Source organism: Diadema antillarum, unplaced genomic scaffold, assembly GCF_040938485.1.
Source record: "Diadema antillarum isolate AM-2024a unplaced genomic scaffold, OU_Dant_1.0 seq00000288_RagTag, whole genome shotgun sequence".
Taxonomy (NCBI): domain Eukaryota; kingdom Metazoa; phylum Echinodermata; class Echinoidea; order Diadematoida; family Diadematidae; genus Diadema; species Diadema antillarum.
In genome coordinates, this window is record NW_027271315.1 from 465,657 (window position 1) to 488,425 (window position 22,769).

General features: G+C 40.6%; 1 protein-coding gene across 1 annotated transcript in view; it reads right to left on the reverse strand.

Moving 5' to 3' along the window:
- The window catches only part of LOC139730064 (integrin alpha-8-like), a 113,370-nt gene that overhangs the window by 62,171 nt on the left and 28,430 nt on the right, over positions 1–22,769 (reverse strand). Inside the window, exon 2 of the mRNA XM_071640975.1 lies at positions 12,379–12,509. Coding sequence (XP_071497076.1) covers positions 12,379–12,509 — 131 coding nt within the window. The remainder of the gene's footprint in view (positions 1–12,378; positions 12,510–22,769) is intronic.

Sequence of the window (22,769 nt, forward strand, 5' to 3'; positions counted from 1 at the left end):
CTAGTTGAATTTTATTTTTCTAAATACATACAACATACAACTCAGAAACTGTCAGTGGGCAGCTAGATTTCTATTTCTTGATTGATGTTCATAGTTTGATAAAGGAACTTCATCACTTTCAATGAGCAACTACTTGTCATATCATGACAGAGTGGATTGTACTCGCTCTGAGATTTATAGCCTGTGGAGGCAAGACCAATTCGATCTAATGATCAATGGAAACTCCTCAGTGTTATTTAGTTAGTTTGCCCATGAAGAGACTGCAAAATACAAGCTTCGCTTTTCAAGAACACATCTCCTCCATTTCCTGCAACTTATCAATTTTAATTCAATTTCATCTGCTTATGTGATGAGTATATTGTTAATTTCACATATTTTTCTTTGTTACTACATTGTATTGATATTGTGTTATTTTGTGGAAATGTTTTGCACTGTTGGAAATAAAATAAATGAAATGAAACAAAAAGACTTAAAGGTACTGTGAAACACAATATTTTCGTGGCATGAAATTTTCACGCATTGGAGCCTACTGCCTTTTTCGCGGCATGAATTTTCGAGAGTTGCCTCTAACATTCAATGCATATGGTGTAGACAAGAACTTTCATGTGCATTTTAATTTTGCAAATCTTGGCTCTCGAGAAATTCATCAAATTAAAATGCACGTGAACAATACATTCCTCATTTTACAGTAGTATATTTGAAAGCGTTAGATAACATATTCCTAGCGTGATGTTGTTTTCTTAACTCTTCTGCTCCCCTGCTGCATGTTTGTGCATGGTTTGTTTGTTTGCTTGTTTGTTTGTTTGTTTGTTTTTTTTACTATGGTTGGACACCTTAGAAAAAACAGCAATTTGCTGAGGGGCTATCCATCCCATGAGTGGTGAACAAATATATACAAATACAGAATAGCAAAAGCTGACATCTATGCAGTATGAAATAAGCTACAAATTTATTCATTGGGCAGGCAGGTAACAGGTTGCATACCTCTTGTATAATGTGTCTATCAACCATTCAATTTGATACATCAATGCAAAATAAGGCCTTGCTTGATATAAGACTATCTTCCCAATTGCCCACGGAACCTACATGGAGCTGGAAGTACAAAGGATATCCCTGGGCATTATAAGCAATGTTGAATAGACCTTTGTTCAGCAATGGGTTCAATTACAATGCCCATCCCTTTACTAAAGGTTCCCATGACAATTTCCTGACTTGTCCCAGGTTATTCCTAACCACATCCCCCCCCCCCCCCCCCGCCAAAAAAAAAAAAAAAAAAATGTTACTGTCAATCATGCAATCTGTATTCCAGGAATCCCCCCACCCCCCCCCCAAAAAAAAGGGGGGGGGGGTAATGAAAAATGAATGAATAAATGAACAAATAAATATGGACACACATACAGCATCAAAGAGTGTAGATAGTCATTGGCAAATTCAAACTTTTCCAAAGGTGGGTACAGCAAGCTTTAAAGTAGATGCCTACCACATGGAAAAAGAATCGCATGATCATAGCAATAGATTGTGAACGTGCTCAGAGTACTTCAGGCATTATCTTGACACTAAAAGAAAGTGTACCCAAACTTTCACTACCTAGGGCCTATATGTACGGAAAATTGTACAGCCTCTTTGTCAGAGTAGTCAGTCCATATTGAAATATTGGTGATTCGTGCACAGCTCCACAAGCTCTACCGACACTATCACGCAATGGTGGATAGTCACAAATTTGCCAGGTTGTAGGCCTATTGACACTGCCAAAGACACAATGTGAAATGTATCATCGCAATAGTGCACAGTCTCTTGCAGCTAAAGACTGTAAATCTTGGCTTTTTTTTCTCTCTCTCTCACTAGATTTCTTTCTTTCTTTCTGATTGAGGAATACACCTTGTGCATAGTGTACTACAGCACAATCAACCAACCAGCATCCAGGATCTCTCCTTGTCTGATGTACAAGTACAAGAGACATGAATACACTCAGTGTGTTCATGGAGCAATACAACATTTGTAGCATACGCTCGGTAATCCTGCGAATTTCTAGGCAGGCATGGCAATTTGGCACTGTGAACAAATGGATTCACACACTTTTCTAATATCACACGGTCATGTGGGAGTGCTTCAGTGCACGCACTACGTCTTGCCATTTTAAAGATTTCATGCATAATTAGTGTGGGATTCTGGTATATTGGTTCTATCACAGAACGAATGCATATGACTTGAATAACCTTTCCTTCTCTTCCTTCTAGTCTTGTATCATTCTACTTCTCTGTCCAATATATATTCTGAAGAGATTCAGACTTTATGATAAAAACCATGAGCATAATCACTTCAGCCACATGGAGCAAATATGATATAGAGCTTGAATGAACATCGCGGAGGTCGCTAGGAGCATACCTTCTATTGTCAAACAGTGAAAACTGTCTCGCCTCCCCTTGATCATGATAGCAGGGACTTTTCGATTTGCACGTTGAGCCAGGCGTCACCCTGTTATGACGTAGTTTTTACGTAGTGCGCATGCGCGAGTGTCGACCCAACTCGGTTGCGCCGCGCTCAACCCACCTTGCTATGACGTCACACTCCTCTCGCGATAGACGAAAATCGTGCGAAAGAGCATGAAGACTCTCGGGAAATACGTGCTCAGTTCACCTGTTTTCCTTTTTCTTTCGAGAGAATATTTATATTCTAATTACCTGGTACATGAAAGCTTATAATCTTGATAAGTCACAGCAGCAGCGCTGACATACAGACTACAGCCTCTGGTACCTACTTTATTTGCCAGCATTCACTGTTTCGCACTTTGCAAAAGTTCTGCATACCGTAGTCCCACACATTCATTTACACGTAATACTGTACGCAAACAGATCTCGGTGCTTTTGGCCTAGTGCAGCAGTGCATTTGCCTTGTAGTCTTACCATGCATCATGTTTTAAAATCCACATAATTCCTCCCAGGATACGCATCTAGTCAAAGACAAAATAAATATTACAAGTACAGAAACAAGTCACAAATTCCGCATATATGCACACAAGGCACAGGTTGCCTCCTATGATCCTGCACACGCCACGAGACATGACGCCGGCGCCCGAAATCGAAATGTGTTTTAGCAGCGGGTCAACGTACAGACGTGCCGCCTTGACGTACAGTTGCGCTTGGCGGCACGTCCTTCTCGTCCACCCAATCGAAAACTCCCTAGTGTCGGAAGGAAAACTCTGAAGGCGTTTTTCTCGAAATTCTGATTTCCACAACCACTACACATGTGCTAATAAAATAATAATTGATATCTCCGCAACCAAGAACTTTTATGAGTTGTGCTATACATGAAATTAAAGTAGAAGAGTAAGGGAATAATGTCATGTCATTTTCAGAAAAATGTCCTCCCCCGACTTTCAGATCCTTTTGTTGTAGCGGGTCTCATATATTATGCAAACAACAGCTCCATCTACATGTAGGCCCCCACAATCCACCAAGTCAGATGACATTATTGATGCGGCATTCAAATTGCTGTTACTTCAAGAATCATTGTCTGAGTAAACTAATACTTTGGTCACCTTCATAGAGCCCAGTCTTCATCGCTGTATATCACCTGCAACGCTTGTACCTGGAAAGCTGATATTTCCCTTTGACATGTTTGGGAATATTACACGTACAGCAGCTACAGTGAGCTGTCTGGAAAAGCTGCCAGGTTCAGGCTGGCAGCAGTATCCAATTACTATTATGACTGGTTTGTTTTCGGTTTGTTTGCATTTTTGACAAATAGGTCAGAAAAATACCATTATGTATCAAATTCCAATAGTGACACAATCGAAGCTGGTTCAGTACAACACAAATGGTCCAAAACTGATGCAGCGAATCCAATATGGCCATTATTCTGAATTTGATAACAGTACCGTACTCAGCATTGCTGTAATTCTTTCATGCATATCTTTGTCATAAACTCCTTTTTAGCACTGAATTTCTTTTATGTCAGACAAACAAAGGAACACCCCACCCCCACCTCCCCATTCCTATATTTACAAACTTGTATACTTTCCACTTATTCCTTTGGCATAAGTTTTCAATTTTATTCTTATTCACATGTTTGCTTATGTTTACAGGAGAGACACAAAGTGCATTCACATTGGTGGAGAAATACTGTGGTATTTCATGGTAATTTGCAATGTGTATTTCATATGGTAATTTGCAATGTGTATTTCATATGGTAATTTGCAGTGTGAATTCCATGCATAACAATATGAAATACATTGCAATATACTGTAGTATTGATGATGGTGATTCATACTTCGCACAAAATATGCATGCAAGATTTAAGTGTGAATCATATATCACTAAATACCACTGAATGTACAGCAGTGTATTTCTTGCATGACCTGACACACTATTTCTCATAGGAGATACGTGCATGCATAGTGCTTAAAGGACAAGTCCACCTTCATATACATAAGGATTGAGAGAATGCAGCAATATTAGTAGAACACATCAGTGAAAGTTTGAGGAAAATTGGACAATCCGTTCAAAAGTTGCGAATATTTTAAGTATCTGCGCAGTCACTGCTGGAAGAAAAGACTACAACAGTGTATGATGTCACATGTGTACAACTATATAAGGAAAATAAAAAGAGAATTTCACAAAACTTTACTTTGTAAATAAAATGCACATTTCTTCGACTTGCTACTGACGTATGTTAAGGGTAATATCATTCCCCCTGCCTTCTGAAAGAGAAAAGTTGAGTGTTCTTTTGTTATGCAAGAAAAATGGAAATATGTTGAATTTTCGTTATTCTTTCTTTATATCGTTGTACTCATGTGACATCACAAGCTATAGTAGTCTTTTCATCCAGCCGTAACTGAGCAGAAACTTCAACAAGAGACCCGGGGGTCACGCGCTCACCTGAGTATCGCAAGTTCACCTTCCATGCATTCTTGCAGATTCTTACCTGAGAACATTGGAAACTTATGGTGGGGGTAGCTTTGAGAACGGGGGCATGGTGTCCATTACATATTCCATCACACTGGTAAAAATACCTGCCAATACTTTATAGAATGTTGGATTATGCAGCTTGGGAAAAAAGACTTAAAGCCCTATCACTTTTGATTAGAACTAGAGAAAAATATTATTTAACATTCATTAATTTAGGAGGTTTGGACCCCCTTGGGTCCCCAAGGAAAGCATGGTGCCCATTCAAACACTTTGAGATCTTATCCCTATGGGAATGCTACTTGACAAGTTTGGTGAAAATCCATTATGTTGTTTGCAGCAAAGAGATGAAAGTTTAGGCCAGCATTTGGACCCCCCCCCCCCCCATCCCATCCCACTTCCTTGGGTCCCAAGGGGATTGGGGGGGGGGGGGAGGGCACCCCTGATTCTCCCATGAACCAACTTGAAACAACAGTCATCAATATACTGACTCATTGTATTAACTTAGGTCAATCACTTCCAGTTCTAGAGAAAATCTGTAAAGATTCCTTACAGGAGGGGGGGGGGGTGGGGCCCCCAGGTGGGGCATGGTGCCGAGGCATGGTGCCCATTTGATGGAGCTGAGATTCTATCCCCCTAGGGATGCTACCTGCCAAGTTTGGTGAAAATTAGTGATAGGGTTTTCAAGAAAAAGATGAAAATTTACAATTTCGGTCCAAATTTAGGCCCCCTGAGGCCCCCCAGGTGTGGCATGGTGCCCATTTGATGGGAATGAGATTCTTTCCCCCTAGGGATGCTACCTGCCAACTTTGGTGAAAATTCATTTTGGCATTTTCAAGAAAAAGATGAAAATGTACAATTTGGGCCCCATTAGGACCCCTCCCCACTCCTGGGTCCCAAGGGGCCGGGGCACCCCTGATTCCGCCATGAACAAACTTGAAACTACAGTCACCAATGTACTAATTCATAGTATTAACTTACTGTAGCTCTATCACTTCTGGTTCTAGAGAAGAAGATTTTTTAAGATTGGGGGTTTTGGCCCCTCTGGGGGCACCCCAGGTGGGGTATGGTGCCCACTTGAACAAATTGAGATCCTATCCCCCTAGGGATGCTACTTGCCAAGTTTGGTGAAAATTGGTCAAGGGGTTCACAAGAAGAAGATGAAAATGTAAAAGCACAAAGCACGACGCACGACGGACGCCGGACGAAGAGCGATCGCAATAGCTCACTTGAGCGTTCGGCTCAGGTGAGCTAAAAATTCATAACTTTTTAACGGATTGTCTGATTTTGCTCAAACTCTCACTGATGTGTTCTACTAATATTGCTGCATTCACTCAACCCACATGTCTATGAAGGTGAACTTGTCCTTTCAAAGAAATATCAATCGTATTTCGTGACTGAGAACTATTAATATGTAGGCCTAACAAGTAAATTACCACAGCATCTATTACCATGGTATTTTGCCAATGAGAATGGTGCAAACAAATTGCTATGGCATTTAAGACCATGGTAATAAAATGTGAATGCACCTACTGTAGTATCATGCACTGTTTACGTGATATGCAATTATTGCTATCAGGTCTATTTGTTATATTGACCCATTGAAGACTACAGTCCCTACAATGTAGTATACTCGGGCAGGTGTCTATGGAAAATGAATCAATGTCAAAGCAAAATCTGTTTGTCCTCGTCAGGTTGACTAAAGATAAAAACAGCACTGTAGCATTTTCCACAGTATGTTACTACAAACCTCATTTTGTGCACGTGCCCAAATGAACATTTGAGCAAGTATCATATGGTAAACATTAAGTGCCCACTCATATCCCTTCCTCAACAGAGAGCTTTAGTTCACCAGCTTGAAGTGGGCACTTGGATCTGAATCCCTTCAGTCATACTGTAGCTTTAGCTGGTATATGTAAGTTGTATACAATGTTCTGTACATGACAATATTGAATGGTAGCTTTGAAGGTCAAAAAGCTGTTCACTTGAGAACAGGGTAGCAAGACCTGATGCCAATACTGTATATCTGCTGACTTGATGTCCCCCTTTAATTCCTGGCCTCGACTAGTGCAAGTGAATCTGCACAACTGTTTCTCGCTTTGCATATCCGTCCCCTAGGACTCTAGGAGGAATGAAAATCCAATAAAGGCTGGACAGCAATAGTAATTACATCTGATTAAACTGGACCTCAACTTCCCTCAATACGTCCCTGATGATGAACAAGAACAAAACATAACATGACATAATACCAGTACATTCACTTGAAAGAATGTGTTTGTTTGGGTGTGACACGGGGCCAAGCTTGCAAGTCCCGTTTCCTTCTCTCTGTGTGTGATAGCATACATATCAGACCCTTTCGCAACTTTTGTCTGCAAACTGTACTTATCAAGCAATGTGCCTGCGATTCCTGTGCCTGTGGGCAGAGATCAGTTCAAACGGAGGCCACATGAATTCAACATTAAAAGAAGAAAAAAAGAACAGCACAGGATGTTGTTGGTTTTGTTTTTTCTTGCTTCTTTGGGAGATTTGATCACAATGGTCATGGTTCATTGATTTCCTCTCTATTTATCCTTCGAAAATTATGGCATGCAGTCTTTCATTACCACACATGACTGGGAAGCATGCGAAACAAATGTTCTTATCATTCGAAGGTATGTCTGACACAGGGATGCCAAGTTCAAAAAAAAATTATGAGGGAGATTTTCATGACTCCGCATCTCTGTCAGCGAATGTGCATGCGAGCGAGGGTGTGGGAGGGGGTTTTCCCCCATGTGGCCTCCCACGGTAGGGAGATTTTTCAATTTTTAGCGACTATTTTTTTCACTTATTTTGACAGACAAAAGGAAAATATACCTTCAATTGCAACTATCACTTTAATCTTTTGAGCTATGCTCATTATTATAGGCCTAAGTTGCAGACTTGGCCCGATGCATGAGAAAAATGGGTGCCATGCGTGAGATCATGAGACGACCCCTAAATACATGAGTCTCACACAGAATGCGTAAGACTTGGTAGCTCTGCTGACAGTCACAAAGTATGGTACGATGCACATCCACATGTATTGTATTGTTGAATGTCTTTACAATGATATGTACAGGCTCTCATTTAACCTGCTGAAGACTATAGTCCGGGGTGTACTTAGGCAGGTGTCTGTATGGGATATGTGTGTAATAGCAAAGTCAGAGGTCTGCAACAGGTCGAAGTTAAACTGTCCACCTGAGTGGAGATCAAATAGATATAATAGAAGAGCCTGAATCAAGGCTACATTGAGCCAGACAGCAAGGTTACAGAGCTTTGCCCAGCAGCCTTAGTTCATAGGAACATAATTATCTGATATAATTTAATGTTGCAGCAATGACTCTTACTAGTCTCCCTTTCACATAAAAACTCTTCTTCTTTTTTTAGACTCATTTTGTGTCTCATCGCATTTCATGAAAATCAAATAGAAGTCTGCAATGAATGCAAACTCAAATCCCATTTCAGTGATTCGGTTTCTCAAATCACAAGTGCCCCAGCATGGTCCGGTTGTTTTCCAGTTGTGTTTTGCCAGCTTCTTGGTGCACAATTTATGACGTCAAAACGATTTGACTGATTAAATCATGACAAGGACACAGTGCTTAGCTTGACCTCGTATTCAATCTCGTATTAACAAGGTACACAGCAGCAGCACGAAGCATAGGATATCAATTTCACTTAGTGATGAGTGCGATTTTCTCTGTGAAGGTTGGTCTCAATGAATTTATACATAAGTAATGAATACCTGGTAGCTATGAAATGAAAAGGTTTTCTGAATGACAGCAATATAAGCATCAGACAGGTAAGGATATTATATACTCCATGCAAATCATAATCACTATGGTTTGTGTAAATCATTCTGTGTTGTGTCTTATCCCGCCGAGGACGAGTCCAGAGTATACTTGGGCAGGGGTCTATGGGAAATACGTGTTGTAGCAAAATCAGTCCATCCTAAACGGGTTAAACTGGAGGGGGCAACTAGAAATGGCAACATTGGACAGACACAATAACTAAGCACTCCTTCCTACTCTTCATATTCTTCTGCTCCAAGAATTACCACAATTTAATCAATCTACTTTTTTTTAGAGGCATGAAGGTCCTCTGTTTTTAAGAATATGTGTGAGTCTAAAAAGTACTCAGTAGTGAAAACAAAAGGTTTCTTTCAAAGAAATTTGATTACAACAATAATTTGATTGTTACTGAATTGTCTATTTTTAGGTTCAATGTTTTTATTACACAAGTATTCAATTAGTCACAGATTCTGCTATACTATGCAATAGTGGTTGCTTCCAAAATGTCAATTATTACCTCCGCCAAGGGGGGAGGTTATGTTTTCGTTACCGTCGATTTGTTTGTTAGGTCGTTAGTTTGTTTGTCTGTGTGCAAAATAACTCAAAAAGTAGGGAACGGATTGGGATGAAACTTGCAGAAAAGGTTCAGAATGACACAAGTAAGAAATGATTAACTTTTGGTAGTGATCCGAGAATTTTGGGGGAATTTATTAAGGATTTTTGATATTTTGGCAAGTAGGGTCAATGAACTTGGGAGTTCAGGCTGCACGTATTTGAGGTTTGCATGCGCGCACTAAGGTGCGTGCTCTAGTTTCTGCTAGGCCGAGGCGCGCTGTGCAGCTGAGGGTTTATGACATAACAAAGGCTTCTATATTGAGAAATCGGGCAATTTTTCAGCATGTACAGACCTATGGGTGGAAATCACTGATCTCTATGGAAGAGCCCAACAAGCTTTTCCCCATTGGTAGAGAGGAGAAAAAAATCTCTTCAGGAAGAGCAAGATCATCGGTGGAAAGTAACTGCTTGGCGGAGGTCTGCGCTCTCAGAGTGCTTTTCTAGTTTATACTGGCATCATTCAAGACTGTTTTTTAACAAAGGGAGATAAACAGACTGAGAGAAAGAGAGAGAAAGAAGAGAAAGGAAGAGAGAAATTGGCTGCCTTGAAGCTCTTATATGTAGCTCTTATGAACAACATCAGTTGTACCAGGGAGGTGGGACCACCTCCCTGTTGTACTAAGGCTGCGTTCACGCGAAACTAGAATTGCGTTTCTAAACACGTTCAGTCGCTAAACGTGTTTAGTTGCGTTGCGTTCTTGTGATTTTTCCATTTAAACGCGTTTCAAAACGCCGATCTGAAACGCGGAAAAAAGGGCGTTTTGAATCATGATTCTGCCAGAATCACGATCGCAGAAACCGCATGAACGCAACCGTGATTTCAATCATGATTCTATGATGTCATTGTGTGCTGTGCGCATGCATGTCTTGCAAGGTGTCCCATCCACAGCTTCTTGCTCTGTTCGCGCGCTTGTGTACGTCTTATGAGTCGTGTGTTTCGGTACCATACTTGCACTTGTTTGTTTACATCAATACCATACACCGATTCTATGCTAGTATCTAACGTTAGCTGTTTAATATGATAATACATGTAATTACTCTCCGATTGAGTTGATAAAAACAATGGCTGCAGCGCTATGTCTACCAAGGGAAACAATTGGAGAGACGAAGAATTAGGAATATTCCTCGATCTGTGGGTAGAGCCTGAATGCCACACCTTACTGGAAAGTATTCACCGAAATAAAAACGAAAAGGCCTATAATGAACTAACTGATCAGTTGGCATAAGGAGGTCTGGTTCGAGTTGCAGAGACAAGGTCAAACTGCGCAGTGCGCTGTGCAATGGCAAAGGATGAGCAGAGCCAGAATCAGCGTTGCGAAAGCCCGCATGAACGCTCTTCCGCCGAAACCGTGATTTGAAACGCCGTTTTGAATCATGATTCATGTTTCTGATTCTGGCTATGAAATTCGCATGAACGCGGCCTATATCTCACATATTTGAGACACACTCTTCTGTGTGCATTATGTGCCATTTGAAATAGTTCATCAAAATTACAAGACCTATATTCTTGCCTTCTGAAACTCCCCATGATAACTGTAGGCCATTGTCTGATAATGACCTCTTCTTTCTTGTCTGAGAGGTAAAAGACAATTCAAGACCTGTTGACTGACGGCACCTCACTCCGCTATGCCAGGAATGCTGGTGACCCTTGCAGGTTGAAGGTCAAGTAGCTAACCAATGGGGGAATCAAACAACCCACTCTTGTGCCAAAGGATGAGCAGGAGGTCAGGGCATGACCAACTGCAAATTTTGACCAAGCCCAGCCCCCTCCCCACCTCTCCCCTCTCCCCTTCCCCTCCCCCCACGAACAAAAGACATTTGCAGTAACAAAATTATGTTGGTGATGCACTCAAATTTTGGCAAAGTGAAGGGGAATTTAACTGGCATCTGTATACAATTTTTTTTTCCTAGCACATAGGTCCCTATTTACCATTTTTAGCTGCATATCATAGATATTCATATATAGGCCAGGGGCCGCGGAACGTTTTTCAGTTTGGGGGGGCTGCGCAGCCCGGAAGGGAGGGGGTATCAAGGTCAACCCCCCCATGGCGCAATTTGATGCATGTTTTCCGTCTTTTATCGACTAGAAACGGCCCCACTTGTTTAAGGTATAGCAGGATATTTTGGTGTGGATTATTATTGAACAATTTGCCTGTAAAGTGGTAGCATATGAATAAACTTCTTGTATAAATTTATTGTTACAATTAATTTCATGAATGTTGTCTGTTAAGCAATCAAACAGAAAAGGCATGCTCACGAGAGTGTATGTACAAAAGGGATATTTCTCCTCCTACACGAAGGTGATTTTACATTTTCAGACCTGAAATTCAGCGATCTGGTGTAAACTTTTCGTGCAATACTGGGATTTTTTTCTAGCTCCCCCAGCCCCCCCCCCCCTAAAAAAATATTTATGGAAATAATTTAGATTTTTTCAGGAAAGTGCTGATACTAAATAGCAAAATCATGGCATTTAGCTCTTATTCCATGTGTGCATCATCTGTGTGTATGTACAAAGTCTAATGAGGTAGAGGGGGAGGGTGTGGGAGGGGGATGCCCCCTCCCAATCGACGGAGCTTTTGCGTTTTTGAAATCAAGATAAAGCGATCTGAAGCACACTTTTTGTGAGAAATTCGGGTAATGTGATTTTCCCCCGACTTTTCCCCTTTCTTTCTTTTTTTTCTTTGATTTTTTTTTCACGATCAAAAAGTGTGGGGGGGCTACAGCCCCCCCAGCCCCCCCGCTTCCGCGGCCCCTGTAGGCTACATTTCAATTATCATTTATGATTTAAAGAGTAGACTGTATGATTTAGATGTAATTCAACATATACATTTTGACAAAGGATAAAGTCAGATGCACTGAGTATTGATGTCTGACATAATAACATAGTAGATAAAAAATTAGGCAAATTTCAGAGAGAAACAGTAACATCAATATGAAATCAAGTGAAAGAATAGTTTCTATTCTACTTAAGATAAAATAGCAACAAATGCCAAGAACTATATAAAACCACCTGAGCAGCCAAGCTTGTAAAATTAGCTGGACACAAGACTCACCTTGGGGGTCAAAGGGAACCTCCTCGCAAGCACCTGGGCTACTTAGGGGTACCACAGGACACTTGAAGACGGCCCCACCATTATCCACACCAGGTACCTGGGTTTGTGCCTCCGGAGCCCCAACAAGCACCCTGCATGCAAGAGACAAGGAAGCAAAGACAGCATTGGAGTTATAATCCAGGTGAAAACATTTGCCAATTACTTAATTCTTCGGACACAAGACAACATATCCACTCAATCTGAGACAATCCCTTAGTACAGGGATCCATCTCCCTTCATTTCACACAAAGGAATCTGAGATGATCCCTTCTTTCCATTTGAGACCATCCCTTGCCTTCATGAGCGACCAATCACTGACCGACTCTATGGAGGCAGGCAGCCATCTTTTCCATGGAGATAAACAAAAATGGGGGGGGGGGGCATTCAGTGCAGTAGGGTGATGAATGTAGGGTGGATTTTGATGGATGAGAATATTAAAGCCAGGTACCAGTAACCATCCAAAAACAAAAGTCTTGATGGCTTAACCCAGCAAAGTCCAAGAAACCATATTTTTGTGGTTTGGTGCTCTAGCTTTTCCTTTATGTCATTCGAATTTATGATTTTTTCCCTTTTTCGTAACTAGTGTTTCCTACGAAAGGTATGTTGGTGATCATAATGGTTTGCAAGGTATAAATCTTTGACTCAGATGCAGAACTTTTAAGAGCTGATGTTATACAATGTAATTGATACTAAAATTGGAAAAAAAAAATTTTAACAGATTTAATGAATGAAATAAATCAGTACCATCTGATATTTGTTCAATATCAGCTACGTAGTGAAATTCAGAGTTGCCAATTTGATGATGCCTACATGATGCTTTCTACCGCCAAATTTCTCCAGGTTTTGATGGGTTGAAAACATCCAAATGCAGCACTCACAGCAACTCTGGATTCAGTGCTGAAATCAATCTCACCCAGAAACAGGTGGAGGGACAAACTTCAATAAACAAAAGTGATAGAATGCATTTCTCTGCAGGCATTAGCATCCATCAAGAGGATTGCTCGATATTTATACAGTCGTAAACACTCCCTATGTCCTATTAATGCTTGTCCCTTCCACACACCAAAACACTAATGCATACCATCGTTTTTGACCCAGCAAATCTCCCACCATTAATATCACTGATGCCATAATCAAATCATCATCATATATCACATTAATATTCATTACTTCTCTTGTCTTGGCAAGCAGTACACAACAGAACGCATTGACAAGTATATCTTGTATAATATGTATATTCTGCCCTTTACCATGCCTAAGCACTGTCTGTAAGGTATCAGTTACATAATAAGGAATTATTCGCAAGTATCTATCTCCTTTGGCCACAGGAGAAAAAAAGAATATAGCTCATGCCCATATCATCCTGACTTGACTTTGGAAATGCACAAGTTTGTTTCAGCTACCACAGTCTCACTTTTATGGTTACAAAATTTACAAAATTCAGCAGCCAGCATTAGTCAAAACATGCATACGGTATGTCTTCCATATTATTTATTGTCACTTCCTATGATGTTGCATCCATTTTTCATAATCCTTGCTTTCACTGCAATCACTGCATAAAGATGTTGTTCATAATTATTACCACTATCCATTTTCATATCCATGCATGTGAACTGCAACCACTTCCCAATACATTCTACACACATTCATCAGCGATTCACACTCATTGGAATTTCCCAGCTATATTTGATATATACATCATTCATCTAAACTGTCACCAGTCCCACCCACAAAGACTTTTCACAGTCAACAAGATGCTTCTATAGAAGGAAGAGAGTGTATAGATCATGACTATAATCTCCTATAAGAGTAGCTGGCAAAGTGGGCTGGACAGAATGAAGCAAGGTCACGTTTCACAAACTGGGTCATATCCGGTCGAACAGCCTGCAACTCGATCGCTTTCAGAGAATCCTTGTCAAGCTAAAGCCTCTGTCCCAGGAAATAAAACAAAAGATCACATATCAAAAGTTTTTGTAAATCATATGAATGACAAGGAAGGAGAGAGCTTTTTTTTTCTTAATCCAGCCATATACCTGATCAATTCACTGTTGGTCCACTTCCAGAATTTGCAGCAAGATTACACTCACTATCTGTGCTGTGAGTTAGGTCCCAAGCCTAAACAATTACATTATTGAAGGGCTGTAAACACTAATATCACAACTAAGGAGATTTCATAAGAGTGATCTCAAAGACACGGACGCATGTTATGTGCACCCAAGTAGGCAATTATTCTCAGATCAGGGAGATTCTTATGCTCTTCTACAAGAACACAAAGAAACAGTTCAGTTTTTAGGGAGATTAATGCAAATACAAAAAGATTAGAGAAATCATGTTGGTGATGACAAAAATAAAAAAACACCCAATAACAATGATGGCAAAATTTACCCTATTTCTATCATCAGTGTACTCATTAAAAAAAAAAAAAAAAGTTAGACAGCATAAGACTCGGTTATCTGCTTAGTCAGCTTGTCTCTATCATCACAAACAAGGCAAGTGCCAAATTGTGTCTCGCCCATTCGCGTACAAGAAATTAATATTTTTCTAACTCCCAGAAGTTCATCGACCCGCCTATGACCTTTGACCTTGTGGTGACCTTCAACTCCCCAAGGGACATTTACCATCCAAGTTTGGTCACAAACAGACAAAGGGCTCAAAAGTTATGAGCCATAATCAAAACGCGCCAGAAAAACTTAACAATGGGCCCTAAAAATTTGTTGATCCCTTTCTGTTACCTTTGACCTTGTGATGACCTTTAATTCCCCAAGGGACATCTACCATCCAAGTTTGGTCACAAACGGACATAGGGAGCAAAAGTTCTGAACCACAATCGAAACGCGCCCTTAAAAACGTAACATTGCCCGGCCCTAAAAATTTGTTGACCCTGTCTGTGACCTTTGACCTTGTGATGACCTTCACCTCCCCAAGAGACATCTACCATCCAAGTTTGGTCACAAAGGGATCAAAAAGTTATGAGCCATAATCAAAACGTGCCATAAAAACTTAACATTAGGCCCTAAAATTCGTTGACCCCTGTATGTGAACTTTGACCTTGTGATGACCTTCACCTCCCCAAGGGACATCTACCATCCAAGTTTGGTCACAAACAGACAAAGAAAGTTATGAGACATAATAAAAACGCACCATAGAAACTTAACATTGGGCCCTATAAGTTCGTTGACCCCTGTCTGTGACAGTCTTGCAAGTAAACTTTAACGTATGACCTCAAATGACTTTTGGCCTTATCATGTGACCTCTTATGGCACCATAACATGAAGGTACCCCCAGTGCATCCATCACCCAAGTTTGATTGCCATTGTAGCCACATGTGTCGAGTTACGTGTGATAAGTCTTGCAAGTAAACTTTAACGTATGACCTCAAATGACCTTTGACCTTATCCTGTGACCTCCAAGGGCACCATAACATGAAGGTACCCCCACTGCATCTATGACCCAAGTTAGGTTGTAATCCAAGCAACTTATGTGAAGTTATTTGTCAAAAGAGAGTCTTCCAGGTAAACTTTAACATAGAAAAGAGAGTCTGGCACATACTCTTTAATATATGACCTCAAATGACCTTTGACATCATCACATGACCTCCGACAACACCACGACATGAAGATACCCCTAGTGCTTCTATCACCCAAGTGTGGCTGCCATTGCTGAAACAGTTGCCAAGTTATGCATCGTAAGAGAGTCTTGCAGGTAAACTTTAACAAGTGTGACGGACGACGGAAGGACGACGGACGGAGGACGGACGGACACCATTTGGATCCCTTAGTCTCGCCTTCACCTCCGGTGGGCGAGACAAAAAGGGACCATCAATGGTCACAAACCCCTGGATATTGTTCTCTTTGATCTTCCATAAGATCGCTGTGTGCTAAGCACGAATGCAAACTATTGGAATTGGTTTGTACTGGGGTTATCTCAGTTCAGTATGCTCTACACACTAACACTGTATGTAAAAACACTTGGAAAGCTACATACTTGTTGTAAAAGCAACTTCTTTCTCTCAGTAAAATCTTTTATACAATATACACAAAAAAAGCAAGTCCAAACATGCACATCTGAACTTGATCATAGTTCGATTTTAGTCTTGGTTGAATTAGTCATTCTTCCTGACAGCTTTATGAGTTTACTTGAGAATTAGAAGCCAGTTTTGTAGTTGTTTCTGGCATAATTTCCTCGCTAAAGAAGCCGTTTGTTTGAAATGATTGCAAAATCTTAATGTCAATCAAGGTCACCACCTGATTCTCACAACCTTCTTTGCATTGTGTAAGAAACTGCATGATAATGACAATATCATGACATTTACATTTAAGAAAGAAATAATATCAATCACTATTGTGTTAATGCTATACAATCACCATTATCTTTATCATTACCTTTGTCATTATCATCATCATTGTACCAAAAATTAGTCTGGCTTTGTGGACGTAACCTAGAATCATCTTCATTCTATACCACCGCTCTTTCTGAGTGCCCTGCAGTAATCATTGCCCCTATAGCATTTCTACACCTGATATCAAACACTTACAGGAATGTAATGTGGGCAAAACATCTGGTCCAAGGATGTCAAACTCATGAACACTCTTCAACATAATATACCTCAGTGCTCCACAGCCATAAGTATACATTATTTAGCAATGGAATGACTAACTAGTTTATATATCGCTGAATTATACACAACAGGAAGACTACGGACTAATGGACGCCGCCAATGGATCATTTATCATAAACACGAGTTATGATAGTGACTGCATGGAACGCCGCAGTAAGGCTGGTGTGACCGACCAAGCAGCTGCGAGGTTGGTTGCCTGCTATCTTCCCCAGATGGTGAAGTACTAGAACGGAAACTGCCCTCATTAAAATGTCGCATCGCATTGACGCGATGTCTGTTTCTAGATTCCTACAGTCGTCGTGTTCTCTCTCCATCTCTCTCTGCACCCAAGATCCCATTCACACTCGTGAACCGGGGTGGTCTTCAATCGTGATATAGCAGCAAGAACTTTCGTTCAGAAGAGCGCTCCCGCACGAGTGTGCAGACCAGCGGGAACAAGTATCAAAAAAAAAAAAAAAAAATGCGAACGGCGATCGCAATGACATCATCTGGGGGTAAAGCCAATCTTGATGAGTGATACAACAGGCGAAAAATAAATAAATAATGAACGATTTGCTTGCTACCATGTTTCTGTGTCTTTACAGGAAAGCATCCGCAAGGTAAAAATGTGATTCGCCGTATACGACACTCACGCGACAGCCCTGAAAACAGGGGCAAAAGTTACTACCATTCTTTTCCTTGCACTAACGGTTACACGTGTACTTTTGCATAAAGTCACCCCCTTCCTCTCCACTCGTCTTCCGTGAAAATGTTTGGTTTCACTTTCTCTGCACGTGCATGTACAAAAATGTCTGCATTGTTCTTTTTCAAGCTCTTACGTCAGAGCATCGCACGCGCGGCAACGAGTAAAGTGACGAATTACCCTTTGCGCCTCGTGGAACATCACTTACCAAAAAGAGCAATTGACATCGGGAGAAAGGGGGGGGGGGGGGAGAGATACAACTTGAAAGTGCATGTTTAGTTCATGGATTATGTTAACGCACTTCTATTGAAAAGTTACCGACATCACCGGCACGAGGCATTTCATCTCTTCGTTTAGTAAGCTGCACTTTATAACCCTACATCAGCAACGGGGTCGAAAATCCTAAGGGAAAAAAAATAAATTTTAGCGCTTGTGCGAAACCTTAACAGCCTCCACACCAAGATCACGGTGGTTGGAGAGGAACAATATGCAGACGATACTGACAGTGGTAGCGAGAGTACTGCACGATATTCGTCGTATTTTCGGTGCGTTTTCTGTTGATCTTAGAATTAAACTGAAGAAAAACTGAAGACAAAGACGTTAAATAGAAATGTTTCAGGCAAACAGAACGACAAACTTGAATGATTAGTCCATAACAATTGCAGTCAAATTTCATTTTCTTTTGAGTGTCAGTTTGCGAAAAATCACACTACGACGTAGATATAATATATGCAGATCATGATAACCACAGTGGGTCCTAATCGGTTTTGTAAATTTGAGTTGGCACTCTTGTCTGTGCCAGTTCAACAAATGTTGTGTTGGTTGGTTGGCTTGGATTTTTTCTTTTCTTTTTATGACAACGTTAACGTTTCACGCAGACATGGAAAATATGCACAGAAGAATCATGAGGCATGATTTTGCTGTGGAGGTCGTGATATTCACTGATATTAAAGGACAAGTTCACCTTTATAAACATAAGGATTGAGAGAATGTAGCAATATTAGTAGAACACATCATTGAAAGTTTGAGGAAAATCAGACAATCCGTTCAAAAGTTATGAATTTTTAAAATTTTTGTGCAGCAACCGCTGGATGAGAAGACTACTGCAGTGTATGAATAACTTGCGTTTTATAAGGAAAATATAAAGAGAATTTCACAAAATTCCATCTTTTGAAAAAAGTACACATTCCCCTGACTCGTTACCGACAAATGTTATGGGCAATATTATTCCCCCTGCCTTTAGAAAGAGGCAAGTCAAGAGCTCTTTTATTATGCGAAAAAAAGTGAAAATATGTTGAATTTTCTTATACATTTTCTTTATACTGTTGTACGCATATGACTCACAAGCTGTAGTAGTCTCCTCATCCAGCGGTTCCAACACAAAAATTTTAAAAATTCATAACTTTTGCATCGTACAATCTTCCTCAAACTTTCACTGATGTGTTCTACTAATATTGTTGCATTCTCTCAATCCTTATGTTTATGAAGGTGAACTTGTCCTTTAATGACTGTAAGGTAGATAATTCCTAGCCTAATCTGCAGCTGATCACTGCCAAGATTTTACGTCATCGCGGAGAAAAACGGAAGCAAAGAGTGCGACTTCTTTTCAGGGGCATTCTCCTCACACAAAAGAGATAGGGACCTTTCAGAGGATTTGACACGCATTAGGCCCGTGCAGTCACTCGAGGAAAACTCATTTTCTTCAGACGAGTAACGCGTCTGTTGAATGTTCCACAGCTTCGTCTCCATCGAACGCAGCTGTTCTGGGTTCGCCTTGCAGTTCATCCAACTTTATGCGACGAAAAGCTCGTGTAGCAGACCCAAGATTCCGCAGCCAAGTCTCCAGTTTGTGGGATTTGACATTCTAATCATGTGTGCTCATTGCATATTACGTTAGGCAGAAAAAAAAATCGATGCTCAGATTAAATCTGCAAAAAAAAATGAGGTCGTGGAGGCGAACGCACATGAGATACAATAACAGTTACTGAAGGACATGATTCAGTTCAAAACGAAAAAACAGAGAAGTGCCTTTGACTATTTATTAATGATACCGTAAAATTATCATAATCATATGAGTAATGTCGCTCATTGACTTTAATACATTAACCCAAATAATCTCTTTCAGATCTCTTCCGGCGGGATAATGATCTCGAGTAAAAAAAAAAAAAAAATAAGACATTCTTGGAACATACCTTATAATCATTTTGATAAGACTGCACGGTGGCCCGTTTGAGACATAATCACTCCAGAGTTTGTCAGCTGCGCTGTGATGCTCACTTGCAAAATATTACCGATTATAAAATGTGTTCGAAATACTCACTTTACTGTATATTTTTCTGAACTTCAGCTATGGATATCTCGCACTATCTATAAACTGAGTTTTGGCGCTCGGAAGTAGTTCACTTTATCGATTTTTCCTGCATGCCAGCGATTAATTTCACATGAATCATACAGGCGTGTATTCAAGCATCACCATGACAACATAAACTCTTAAAGCACGGTTATGATGATGTCAACTCGATCTCTAAATTCTCCTTTGGGAAATCTGCGGTATAATTTGTATCTCTTAAAGACGGGATATCTTCATGGTTGCATATTTGCAACACAAATTAGCCTACAACAGGCCCTAGTATTGAAAAATACGTAGAAACAGGTGCTGTCAAAATGATGCTTCATTAAATACGTGATCAAACACCGCATTTTGTTGTTGTGGGGGGGGGGTTCGAAATTATTGTCCATCCGATGGCTCTTCATTATTTAAAATCATGGCGACGCAATTTCTTTCAGACAACACACAAAACGAAAGCACGCATGCGTATTTGCAAACGAGCAGGGGAGGGGGGTGGACTATGGGGTAAGGAGACAAAATGCTCCTGGTTATGTCGTTAGGACCAATCTCGGCGAGTCCCATATAAGCTCCCAGCATGATCACACTTCCATGAATTCCATAAATGGCTTTGCAACCACGGAGGTCGTGCGTATATACTGTAAACCGCTACCATGTCTACCCCATTAGGCCTAATTTCAGAGAATTACCCGCTACTTTGCCCCGACTTGGTGCAGGAGATCTGGTGTTCTCTTCAGCAAGAAACTAGCCGGAGAAGACGTTGGTGATTAGTCTGTCAGTGATCAGACATACGTAGTCAAAAATAATAAGAATGGCCCACACTGTCTGTCACCAACGACCTTCAATAAAATGCGATGAAAATTAAAGCCGAGTGTTGTATTTTATACGCGGGTGGTTTGGTCTAAGACCAAACATCACGCTAGAGTAAAAATAATTGGAGCCAGAATTATCTCCTTCAGTGATTATCTCTTTCATCCTTTTAGCTAGTGCGCAGAACAAAAATTAAAAACACATGCCTCTACAGTGGAGAAGTGACGGGTTATGGCCTTGTGAATGATGCAGACACCCATGCGACACACACAAAATCCCAGTATGTATAAAACACATCATCATTAATCAATCCAATAATGTCGCAAAAAAAAAATGTGCGTGTGTGTGTGTGTGTGTGTGTGTTGTGATCAATTTAGTATTACATGGACTCGTATTACCATGACATGAAAAATAACACATGACAATGCACGCCTAACAGGGCATGTATACACACAAACTGAGTGTGTGTTGCACTCGCACATCGTACACAACACACACATGCGGTATCCCTTTGGATTGTGGCGCCACTGAATGGACTCTAGAAGATAGCACAGGATTCTAACGATGACGTCACAACGGAGTAATCTCTCAACGCTCCAGCATGACTCATGCGGACTCACGCTCTGTTCTTCCCGCTGACTAAAGGGCTAAGTATAGCTTGTGTGTGTGTGTGTGTGTGTGTGTGTGTGTGTCTGCGTTGTGCATAATGTTTTCACGATTCTGCATCGCCAGGGATGCACGACGCAACAACCTCGGTCATTTATACACACCAAGCAACGCTACGGTAAGTGGGGGAAAAGGGAAACAAAACAACAACATGGATTTGATACCGAGAAGTTCCAATATGTTATAGCTCAATATCTTCGACATGCCGCAAAATTACTATTGTATCACACCGCTTTCGTCAACTTGCACACAATTCCTCTCTCAAATTCAACTGGAAATGAAATGATATACCGTGTAACCGGTATTTCAGTAAAAAGACGAGATTTACCAGACCAAATCAGCAAATGCATTTTCCAATGTCATTTTATGACACTGGGATATGTCTGAACTTTCATTAAATTGCACCAAAAAAAAAAATGCATTCGAGATATACAAGTACCTGAATGTGCGATAGGATGCATTTTCTCATACTGTCATGTCCGACATGCACGTTATACTTACAGTTACACTGTATTTTGCTAAACAGCAAATTACAAATTCTGCCGCCAGCCATGTTGCACGGTCTCATTCATGTTAATCTGCTATCATTATTGCAACTATAGTCCTTACTTGTGAAATATCGTACAGTATTCAATTAGTTTTTGTTTCAATTTATTCCTTTACATCAAAATGTTTGAAAGGATCGGCACCAGTCTTTTTCTATGAGCAATGATGCATGAAGACATTCCTTCGTCCAGATCATTTCTTGGTTCTCTCAGGATACAAAACTTTATGGGTCACGTTCATTCTATGCTGCCTCTGCAGAACTATGGAACAATCCGACAGACTACTACGCGAGGAAAGCAGATTCGTTGGACGTATTTAAGAAAGCTGCGAAAACTTTCCCGTTTAGGGTGTGGATTTTTGTGTTGAAATTGAGAACTGACGAGTATCTATAGCCATCCACTTGTTATTCCGCTATTCTTAATGAGCACAGAAACTGAAGAGAAACGTGATTTTAAAATGTGACTGTACTATCACTAACAAACATGCCGTAATACATTATCAATGATATGTTAACCACTACTCGGGGAGATTACTGATTCCGATGAATTTTCACGTAGCAACGACATTCCTTAGTCATTCCTTTTCCTTTTTTGTCGCGTATTGTGTGGGAGCAGGGAGGTGGAATAGTTTGGTTTGGTTTCACTTTGGATACCCTGTCTGCTATAGGAAAGAGGGGAGCTCTG